Source organism: Ixodes scapularis, unplaced genomic scaffold (genome assembly GCF_016920785.2).
Source record: "Ixodes scapularis isolate PalLabHiFi unplaced genomic scaffold, ASM1692078v2 PGA_scaffold7__128_contigs__length_106722199, whole genome shotgun sequence".
Classification (NCBI taxonomy): Eukaryota; Metazoa; Arthropoda; class Arachnida; order Ixodida; family Ixodidae; genus Ixodes; species Ixodes scapularis.
In genome coordinates this window covers 73478074-73489857 of record NW_024609882.1, presented here as the reverse complement: position 1 = coordinate 73489857, position 11784 = coordinate 73478074, and the positions used below count along the sequence as shown (strand labels likewise).

Below are 11784 nucleotides of genomic sequence, written 5' to 3'. Positions count from 1 at the left end.
TTAAGTGATCGATCGCCACTGCCAGCTCACTTGTCCCTCGTTGACGAAGTAGTTCGTGTAGAGGTTCCGAACTGCCTTGGCATAGTCACTGCAGTTGCTCCCACCTCTCCGGAACTGCCGCATTGCTCCAGCTGGGCTCACACCCTGTCTCCATGAGCCATTGCGCACATTCCCTGTAGGTCATCAAAAATAATGTTGAAGCACGCACATTTCAATTCAATGCGTTCATGAGCCTGGTCCCTCTTTATTACTACCAACCTTTATCGACCTTCACTAGTAACTGATTTCTCACAATTACCAGTGTGACTCGCACTTTTCTGCTCAGGCAGCGCAAGCATCTGACAATTATTTTAGCAGGTCGCCAAAATGGAAGCTGCCAGTAACCAGACGATTATTCTCTACTCTGTGCTTTTACCTCATCGGGAGCATACCGGACCTTGTCTGGGCCGTCATTCACCTGCTATAAGTTTCGTGGAGAGATTAGAAAGAGTTCTTGGGGAAATTAAAGCTGCAAAGTTTGTACTAAGAACCCGTCCCGTGGTCAGGTCAAGAATAATTGACTATACCGAAACCAGCTTCACATTGGTAAACAAGGAGTAGCTAATTGAAAGACATGGCATTTTAGTCTCAGTTTCTTTCACTACATTTCATGTTGGTGGTAGACCAAATTTAGCAGGTCACTATTGCGTTCTCATCGTAGGCGACGGCCCTCCTATGCTATCGCGAACATAACTACCCTATGGGGGCTGCGGCACGTTGATGTGGTGGTCAGTTCTTTGCCAGAGCTCAACTCTGCTATCACGCCGACATTGACCCCCGCGGCGCTCTATTATTTTCTTCTGTCTTCCGGCTTAGTTATTTGCTTTTGGACACAGTTCGCCCCCATTTAACGTTTATTTAATTATGTTTATGTATTGTTTATTTTGTCATCATGTGTGACAATATAGTGTGCAGTACGTAGGTACCAACATGTAAGATGTCCGACCATTGGACCATGTCATGATACACCCTAGACTAGATAACTGCAGACTGTGAATGAGTTATGCTCATAAAAACCTAATTGAGTAAGTGCTTTTGCTTTGGAACTTTCGAAGTCAAAATGGCATTAAAAACAGTCAGGATGTTGCACGATATATTTGCATTGCTTTCGCCTGTAACTTTACAGAGGAAACTATTAGGCTCTTTAAACGTGAACTACTGTAGCTCTAGCCATATTTGAAGCTTAAGCAGATTTTCAAGGTAAGGGCCATTTACATGATGCAAGGGTGGTACACTACATGCTCACCGGTCAGGATGTCCTCAACATCCAAGCTGTCTGAAGGAGTGTAGAGCTGTCGCGTCGTCCTTTTCGACCGGAGAAAGTTGTGGAGTGCCACAGTGGCCAGCACAATGTCGGTGGCTCGCTTGGGATCATGACGCAGGGGAGACCTATATATCTGCCATCGATTGGCGAGCACGCCAAATGCGTTCTCCGATGTGCGTCGAGCACGTGACAGCCTGAAAAAAATTGCAATGATAGCAAGATATTATCAAATACAGTGCCAGTATGCTGGTATGCTTCTCTATATCTACGAAATTGGTCACTGATGTTGCCTAATATGTAAATCTTGGTCTTATTTGTCAGCTATAAGAAAAGCAGTACCGCAATAAGCTTTAATTAAAAATGATGTGAAATGCGTGAGTCAAGGTAATGTATATGGCTTCAAGCTTTGGCATAATCTCCAAGGCCTGTTTTTCTTGCTGCCACAACATAACATGCATATTCACATATTTCTGTACACTTCTCTACCATCCTATGCTGACCTAAATATCCATACTAAAAGTTTTAAACTAGATTTGTACACCTCTTACGTTTGTCCTGTTTGAAAACTCCGAATGGTTTCTGTTCTCCCAATAGCGTGCACAACAAACTGCATTTGCAGTAAGCCTGCGAATAACCAGGCGGGATATTAAAAAAAAAAACAATTCAAAGTGACAAATACACTATGTACTGCATGGACCCCCTACCTGTAGTTGAACAACCGCTTCTCTGTAGTGAGCTCTGCAGCAGGGTGTGGCCTCATTAGGTAAGGCTTCAGGCCAAAACCTTCATCCCCCACAATCACATAGGGTGCTGCTTGTGTTGATCGTGGAAGCACTTGGGCATCAGGAAGGATGGATGGCTCCTTCTCCAGTGCCTCTTTGAGCTTGCAGGCGCCCCAGATGCCACTTTCGTTCATTCGGCCATTGCGGCCCACATCCACAAAGACGAAGTTCAGCTCCGCATCCACCAGTGCCATCAACACAATGCTAAAAAAGCCCTTGTAGTTCCGGAACTGAGCTCCGGAGTCGTGAGGTGGCATCAGGGCAACATGTTTCCCATCTAACGCCCCAACGCAGTGAGGGAACTGCCAGAGGTCTTCGTACTTCTGTGCGATCTGTTTCCATTCAGCACGAGTGCTGCGTACCTGCAATAAGTTGTTTTCAGATTTAATACAGGTGTGTTCCACACCAGCTGCCACATAAAAGCCCATTCACAAATTTCCGTTCGAGTGTAATGCATTATGTGCCAGGTGTAGATGCACCATGCTGTGGGGCCTATGCCCACTGTAGTACTGAAATGCAGCCGGCTGCAGCCAAGAACCAATAGGAACGCACTCCTGCCACTCACAATTCTCTAATTGCAAGCACTATCCGTGCAAACATTATGGTATTTGGCACCAGCATCAATATGACCTTGTCATAGCGCTTTTCCGCTAGCTGGATCTCGCAACTCCTGGAGTGCTCGCATTTCCTCAATCTGAAAACAATACATTCTAGAACCCAGACTGATGCCAAGCAAGCAAGATTCCATTTCCGAATAAGCAACCAGGAGCTCGATTCTGAGGTTCAGGGACACCTATGCCACACTCTTCTCTCTAAGGCCTCCGACCGGCCTGAAGCTGAAATATGTAAGATTTTTGCACTCGAAGTTACAGCCCTACCCAAGTTCCTTGTGCGGTGCAGTATGACAGTTGCTAGGCGTAATGCTTCTCTACATGACCGCAACCTTGCTGCACCACACTCATATGCGGGAGAGGTTGTTTCGCTACTACATTTATTGTGTACATATGGTATACACTATACTTTCCTCTGGTTTTCTGGCTCTTCGAGTTATGATATTAAGTGCAACAACCAATCCTGTATAGTTTTCTTTTTCTTCCAATGATATTCATTAGTGTATAAAGTTATGCAGTGAATGCTACTTTTATTTTAAGACTAGCTGTAATTTAGGTCATTTATAGTAAGATCAATGAAACCACTATTAAACTGGAAATTGGAAAATAAATGTATCGTCTGATGTTCTGAAAACTTTAGAGCTTCGATCTCTGCAATATTAGAACTTTTTGAACTTTGCGCGGGACCAAAAATTCGAAGATTGAGCTTTCCAAAACTAGAACCAAACTCAAAAGTAGAAAATTAGATCTTCGTTTCAATTCCGAAGTTGCAACTTTGGGAGTTCGAGCCTCAGCAAGGATTTTCAAAACAGAAACTTGAAACCCACGAGGTTCGCGACACCTTTATAAATACTCTCTATATGTCGGTACTGCCGGTGGCTTCAGGTCGGAGCAGAGGTGCTCAAGTTCGCAGCCACTGGGCACAGGGTGTGTATGTTTGTATACAGGCAATCACACTATCCCACGAGACTTGTCTTTGGCTAAGAGTTTGTTCCTATTTAGATTAATTTGCGTTCGTCACTCAGCATCACATGGGGCCAGCCACCAACAAAATTCTAGAATGCCATTTTCAATCTCGCAGCATAACAAGAAATTAAAAAAAAAAAACAACTAAGGTCTGTTCCCGAATTTGACAATTATTATCGCAGATCTCTAGTAAATGAAAGCCTGGAACACACTGGGACGGAGATGAAGAGACCTGGTTATGTTTTTCTCACTGTGAGTTCCAATGTGGCGATGCAAGCGAGTTGGTTCATCATTACAAAGTAGATACAGCGCGCGAATAAACGCGGACGGAAGAAAGAACTGGACAGGTACGTCGAGTGCGCCAGTTGGGGGTATTTATCGTATCCCATTAAGCTGCGGTCGTGCACACATCGGCCATACTGGCCGATGTGTCAATGAACGGGCAGATGAGCCCGCACTTTTGCTGCGCTCAACCTCGGGAGGCCACCTTCCTGTTCACTGTGTCACCTGCTTTAGTGTGCCGAAATCTGAAAGCATCACGGTTTTGGGGAGGCTAGCCGATAGGATTGCACGCCAACTGCTGGAAGCCTATGAGATTGGAAAGGCAGGTTCCCAATGCATCTGTCAAACCTCGACATATTTACATAAAAAAAATAGCTTTTTTGAGCACGTGTTGATTAGTGACGGTCTGGTGATTTGGCATCTTTTCTTGTTGGTTTTCCTTCATTAATCGCTCAGTTGAAGTCCAGCGCTTGTCCTGTCCAGTTCTTCCCTCCATCCGCGTTTGTTTGCACGCTGTAACCAGTGTGTGGGTTCCACTCTTATTACCTGGAAGTTTGATTATGTCGTATCGTTATTACCTTCAGGAAGTCATCCTTCAGAGCACTGTAGATGGCTAGGCAGACCTCGTGCACGATGGTGGAAATTGTGTTGTGTCCTCTCCGGAAATGAAACTGGAGTAACATCTGGCTGTCCCCTGAAAACAGTTGAAGACACAGTGAAGGGACCAGAACAGCTTGGCTAAATATGTGTTCCCTCGTTTTTGTAATCAGCGAATAACTGCAAGATAGCAAGGTAGAATGGGGAAAAAAGGGAAATATTGTGTTTTACGTTAAAAAGCAACTGAGGCTATGTGCGACGCCCCAATGACTCGTTGGGGAAGGGAGTGGCCAGGGTTTGAACTTTGATCCCACCTTTTGCGCTCCTAAGGCCAAAACCGAACATTTACGCCACAGAGATGGTGAGATAGAGAATTCTTTCCGATGTATGGGTGGCAAGAATGGGTCGCTTAGCTCAAACCAACAGGAGAACGTGGTGCCTGCGTGTAACAAAGATTTTCAATGGGGGATTTTTCCCTGTAAGGTTGCAAAACGTCGCTCAGCTAGGTTATAAAGACGTACACTTATCTCATAATGATGCAAAAACGTGCACACACATGCAGGGCTGACACTTACCCGTGGCAAGGTACCGCAACGTGATGGCCAGTCGCTCTCCTCCAGTCGGGACATATAGCCGGAAATTTGTGTCCCTTTTTTTGATGCGCGATTTCACCCTTGCTAGGAGATCCTCCAAGGAGCCGGTGTCCATCCGAATCCAACGCCGGTAGGCCTCGGAATCTTCCAGAGCCAGCTCCCGCATCAAATTCTCATAGGCACCTTGTTGATGCACTCTTGCGAGCCACTCGCTGGTCCATTTTGAACGCGGCTTCTTGCGCGGCGGCAGCTGATCGTCAGAATCATCTGAATCGATGGCACGAAGAAGCACCAAAGCAGAAGCTGCTGCTGTGGCCGGCGCGTATGCCATCCTGCAAGGGTCTAGCCCTGTAGCAGAACGCAACCGCCAAATCCAGAAAACACGAGATGGTTCGCGCGGCTGATGAATCGATACGGTAGAGCGAGGTCGATGAGACGGCGATTCAAAATGGCAACGATTCAAGGGGCGAGCGGAGCCAGCGGATCTGACCGCCGAATTCAGAAACCTCACTCAAACTACACTCAAACTGAAGGGCCCCTCCACTTCCTCGAGGAAGGCGCGAGGGCTGGCGCTGGCCAATCGCGACGGCGGATCCGTCCTCGCGATTGGCCAGCGCCGGCCCTCGCGCCTTCCTCGAGGAAGTGGAGGGGCCCTTCAGTTTGAGTGTAGTTTGAGTGGGGTTTCTGAATTCGGCGGTGAGCCTAGCCTAGGGTGCCTCAATGTCCTTCTCTTTAGGGTGATGCCACCCTTTGTAGTACCTGATGCCGACAGCACGCGCTCACGGGGAAGATACAAAGAAATCGACGAAAACAAAATGTCGCCATAGTCAGCGCCGCAGACTCGTGCAGGGACACGCTCTTTCACGCGCTTCTGAACAAAAAATAAACATAAACGTGTGGGACAAAATGGCCAGATGTCTCCACCCTAAGCAAAGCGCACATGAAATCACCCTAGCCTAGCCGCCTACACTTCGTTTCAGCTTCGGTCCAGACGCAGCCGATGCTACAAGCGCGAGCATCTGGCCCAGAACAGTGCTTGCACTGCACGAGCGCGCGCGCTTAGCAGGGATGTTGAAAGCCCGGAGCTCGCGCTTGTAGCTTAGCCGAGCCGGCCGGGCAGACGAGGACGAGAGAGAGAGACGGAGGCAGCGCGCAGGAGAGGAGGCAATTTTTGTTCTTCCAACACGCTTTCTCGGTGTGACAGGATGTTCCCCAAGTGTCGGAGAACAAGTTGGGAAACATGGTTTTCGAGCGACAGCAACATGTTTCCGGACTGTTGCTGTTTCCGCAATGTGACAGGGTCCCCGAAAACGTGTTTTCCTCGTGTTGAAGGACAACGTTCTCCGACCGTTTCCGCAGTGTGACAGGGGCTAGTTGTCAATTATTGAACTATTCTCGTGTGACTATCTGTACAGAAAAATATAGATGTTGCCGTGTTGCTCGAAAAAAATTCGCTCAGCCACCGAAATGGGTAACACGTGTCGTCCGACACAAGCTGTCGAGGTTTCCGTTGCCAAAAGCTGTCACACCGAGACAACATTGTCGCTGTCGTCCATGTTGTGTTGCTGTTTCCTCAATGTGACAGGGTTGTCGGGCAACAGAGCCGACAGCCGACATGTTTCCCGACTGTTGAGAAACATGTTTTGTTCATGTTTCCGCCGTGTTTCCTCAATGTGACAGGGCCGTAAGACCGATCTCACCAGCCAGTTCCAGTATGCCGCCGCTGCCGCAATGCATCGAGGGAACTTTTGTCTTTCTGCGCGTGCTACAACCTCGCTGGAGCTGTCTCGGCACGAACTGTCTCGTGCACTGCCGATTGCCTCTTGTGAACTAAAGTTATTGCTGCCTCGCGCATGCGCCGAACGCCTAATGAAATCGGTCTGTTGTTAAAAGAATGGCGCCAACAAAAAACAATTGAGCCCTGTGGAACATCATCGCATTGGTCACCGAGCGGAGCGTTTTTTTTTTTTTTTTTCATGCGAAAGAATTAATTGTTTCATGGAGTGAGTCGGCGTTATGAGCTTTTGAATTTCCGCCAAACGGCACCTCAATTCCCTGTCCCATGGAGAAAACCTGTAGTCTGTAGCAGGGAATAGATGAATAAATTCCCATTGGCTGGCGCGCGGCATAGTTCCAAGGAATGCCACCCCACAGAGAAGCCCTCTCCATGGCGCAGCGGCCCGGCCGCCGGTAGGGGGGAGAGGGTGGCCGTGCTCTGCAGGGCGGCCGGCCGCAGTGCCCGCCCGGGCAGCCTCCGCAAAGGTCGCCCGTCCTGGCTGCAGCGCGGCGCGCAGCTTGTAGAAATAGGCTACGTATACGAATAATTTCGTAATCCTACACGTTAACAGTGTTAAGTGTCCTCTTGTAGTTTTTTGTGGGCGTAGACTTCTACGTTGTTTCCGTGTTTCAGTGCACCAAGCTACCACGGACTGCTCCTGACGTCACGCTACGACGGTTTCCATTCTAGTGTAACGTCAGGAAGATTCGGTGGTAATTAGGCAGCGGAACGGTAAACGTTTGCAATGCTTTGGTTAAAAAACGAAACAAAACAAAAACAGTTTGTTGTGGCTTACGACCACGGTGCTTACGACAAGAGACAGGACAAGGTGCAGCCGATGTAGCTTCCAGAGCCAAACGGTTTTAATGTCCCGTGCCCTCGTTTCGTCTCAAACATCCGTGGCGCGCGCTCACTTCTTTGCCCGCCGCCTCGCGCTATTTATTGAAACAATACTCAAACACAACACTCCTTCCCCATCAATGTTTTGGCTGAATCACACAAGAATACCTCTCCGGTGGCCTACGTTGTCGTATGCTACTTCGAAGCACTGGTGTGGTCGGTACCGCTGTCTCGGAAACAGGCTCCATATCGAGGGCAGCAGGCTCTGTCATGTTGTCTCGAGAACCACCGGACGCCCTTCGTGGTGTTGCAGCCGGAGTGTCGACATTTCTTCTCTGTGCGGACGAATCTTCGAAGTGTCTCGGACGGACATCATCCACGTGCACATACCGATGCTGATCTTGCACTATCACGACGTAGGTTGATGTAAAGCCCCTTGATAAAGGCCGTTTTTACAAGTACCGCCAACCATTGTTGTGGAAACGCGCGAGACAAGTGCCACGAGCGCGTGCTCCGCCGCCATTCGCTTCCAAAGGCCGCTCATTTCAGTGCTGCACCGCCATTTGCTTCCAAGGGCCGCTCGAGACATGGTCCTCGTGCGCTCGCGCATTTGACGCTACTTGCAAGACACGTAAACACATCGACGGGCTTTAGGTTGATGCACTTACTTTCTTTACAACACGTCCCACCAACCATGCAGGATCTGTCGGACGTGATCCCCGGACGAGGACTCGGTCGCCTTCTTCAAAAGTTCGCCAAGAGCCTCTTCTCATGTCGGCGGCTGTCTTGATTTGTTGCTGGCGATCTCTCATGCGTCTCTCCATTTCAGGATGAAGGAAGCTCAGACGGGTCCTAGGCTTCCAAGAGAGAAACAGCTCGGCTGGAGTTCTGTCGGTCGTACCAGTTGGGGTATTTCTGTATGCAAACAGGAACTGGTCGACTCGATGTTGCATCGATTTCGGTACACCCGTCCGTTGCTCGTCGATTACCTGCCTCAGGAGGTCCCGCTTGACAGTTTGCACACACCGTTCCGCACTTCCACTTGAGGCGGGATGGTACGGAGGACTTTTTGTGTGGCGTACCCCATTCATCGACAGAAGCTCTACGAACTCTGTCGCCACAAACTGGGGTCCATTGTCTGTCACTACCTCTTCTGGTAGTCCAAACACGGCGAAAACACTTCGCAATCTTTCGATACTACATTTTGTCGTAGTGGAACTCATTAGAAACACCTCTACCCACTTTGAATGAGCACCTACGAGAATCAAAAACCAGTTCTGATCCCGGTATGCAAAATCAAGATGCACCCTTTGCCATCTGCGCGTTGGCCAACCCCACGTTAATAATGGAACACGTGGTGGCGCGTTCTGCGTTAGTTGACAAGTACTACAGTTTTTGACAGTGTTTTTGACATCATATGTTATCAAAGGCCACCACACGTGACTACGTGATAGCATTTTCATTCTGGTGGTGCCTGGATGTCCCTCGTGCAACAGGAACAACACTTTTTCCCTAAACACTTCGGGAACGATCACTCGACTTCCCCATGTTACACACCCTTGGTCAACCGACAATTCGTGACGGCGCACAAAGTACGGTTGCAATGCCTCATTGTCCACATGTGAAGGCCATCCGTTCAGTGTGAAAAACAACACTCTTTTCATCACACTATCCTTTTCAGTTTCTCTCCTAATTTCACGAGCTGACAATGGCACTTCATCCACCGCCGAAAAGAAACTGACGTAGTCTGAGCTATCGTTCACGTTAAGCAAAGGCAGACGTGACAGCGCATCAGCATTCTGAATCTGGCTACCCTTCCGATAAACCCACTTGTAACTGTAGGCAGCAAGTAAGAGAGCCCACCTCTGCATCCTGGCTGCTGACATCGCCGGAATTTGTTTTCCATGACCTAACAGCCCTGCCAACGGCTGGTGATCCGAATAGATGCTGAAATTTCTGCCATACAGATACTTGTGAAACTTTTTCAACCCAAAAACAACTGCTAGGGCCTCTTTTTCAATTTGGGCGTAGCCCTTTTCAGCCTTGCTCAGAGTTCGTGATGCATAAGCAATCGGTTTCTCATCATTCCCAACTCTGTGAAAAAGAGCCGCTCCCACTCCGTACGCTGAAGCGTCACATACAAGCCCCGATTCCTTTTTTGGGTCATAGAACGTTAAGACGTTTTCATGCGTAAGCCACGCCTTACTTCTGTTGAATGCGTTGTCTTCTGCCCTTGACCAACGCCATTTTGTGCCCTTCTGTAATAAGTCATACAACGGTTTCAGCTCGGTCGACATGTTCAGCACAAACTTGCCATAAAAGTTAATCATGCCCAAGTAGGCGCGCAGTTCTGATTCATTTTTGGGGCATGGGGCCTCCCGTATGGCCTTTACTTTCTCTTCCGATGGTCGAACTCCATGTTGATCTATCACATGTCCCAAATAATGAACAGACGTCTGAAAAAATCGGCATTTTTCTTTCTTTAGTCTGATGCCTTGTTGGCTGAACCGTGCCAGCACGCTTTCCACCTTTTTATAGCAGTCCTCATAAGTTTCTCCCGCTATTAGTACATCGTCTAGATAGCAGGCGACATTTCTCAGCCCTTCCAGTACTTTGTCCATGACGGACTGAAAAATCGCAGGAGCACTAGTGATGCCGTAAGGCAACCTCGTGGACTTAAACAAGCCAAGGTGTGTGTTCACAGTGACCAAATCTTGTGACTCCGGATGCAATTCCAGCTGCTGGTAGGCTGTAGACAGATCAAGTACGGTAAAGTACTTACAACCACTCAGTAAAACAAACAAATCTTCCATGAGCGGGAGAGGGTAGTGATCCGTCCGACAGACTGGGTTTAAGGTCACTTTGTAATCTCCACACAACCGGACCTGTTTGTTTGGTTTAGGTACCACTACCAAAGGTGTCGCCCACTCACTTTGCAACACAGGTACCAATATTCCTTTTGTTACTAATGATTGAATTTCCTGTTCTACAGCTTCTCTTAGCGCATAGGGCACAGGTCGCGGTTTGCAGTAGACAGGTGTGCTTTGTTCCTTCAAAACCAGTTTGACCTGTTGTCCCTTTATCAAACCCACACCTTCTCCAAAAAGTTCCGCGTACTTCTCAAGGAGCCTTGCTTCCTTTTTTTCTCTTACGCTGTTTACGCATGACCAGTCTAGCCTCAGCTCTTCTAGCCAGTCTCGACCCAGCAGCGGGGTTACGTTGCCCCCTGGTGCCTTAACTACAATAAGAGGAAGTGTCTTTCTCTGTCCATTGTGCTCAACTGGTACTGACTACTTCCCAGTCACCGTGAGAGAATTCCCCCATACGTTCTCAATTTAAGGTTGCATGGCTCCTTGGGAATGTTTGCCCAGTACTTCACACACCACGATTCTGGCACTACCGACACGGACGCTCCAGCGTCTATCTGCATTCTTACGAGCTTGTCGGCTACTTTAACATCTACTTCATAGTTACGCCTTCCCGTTTCACACGCGTACACTGTGTAAAGCTGCATATCATCAGCTCCCTCACTTGCGACGTGTTTACCGGAGTCTGTTTTGAACCTACAAACTTTTGCCAGGTGTCCGACCTTTTTACAGACATGACACTTGTACTTGCGGTACTTGCAGGGCTGTCCAGTGTGTACCTGTCCGCAGTAGGAACATGAAGACGTGGTGTCTCCCGTATGCCCGGATGTCTGTTTAGTCGTGGAAGCTCGTGGACCCTTATTTGACTTGCGCCACGGTTCCCTTTTCTGTTGCCGAACCGCGTTCACGTCGTCTTCTTCTCGTTGGCTAGACGACCCTTGACGACCTGCAGTAGGCTGAAACGTGATGGTTTCCTTGCGTGCGAGCTCGATGCTTTTAGCAATGTCACACGCGGCACCAAACGTCAGTGTCGTCTTCTTCAACAAGTCGGACTGTGTTTTCTTGTCTTTTAATCCCGCGACGAACCTGTCGCGCAAAGCATCATCCAAGAAACTGCCGAACTCGCAAGTCGACGCGAGCCTCTTCAGCTCCACTGAAAAAGTGGT

General features: G+C 48.5%; 2 protein-coding genes across 2 annotated transcripts; both read right to left on the bottom strand.

Annotated features, from left to right (window-relative positions):
- On the bottom strand, positions 1–4627 carry LOC120849479 (protein ALP1-like). The gene is made up of 4 exons (XM_040221726.1): positions 4523–4627; positions 2008–2447; positions 1286–1497; positions 1–173 (listed from the first exon to the last, which is right to left on the bottom strand). Exons 1-4 carry the CDS (start codon positions 4625–4627, stop codon positions 1–3), a joined length of 930 nt encoding a protein of 309 aa, XP_040077660.1.
- A 3774-nt stretch (positions 4628–8401) lies between these two features.
- On the bottom strand, positions 8402–9208 carry LOC121833162 (uncharacterized protein K02A2.6-like). Its single transcript, XM_042286275.1, has one exon. It carries the CDS (start codon positions 9206–9208, stop codon positions 8402–8404), a length of 807 nt encoding a protein of 268 aa, XP_042142209.1.
- Between the last annotated feature and the right edge of the window lie 2576 nt (positions 9209–11784).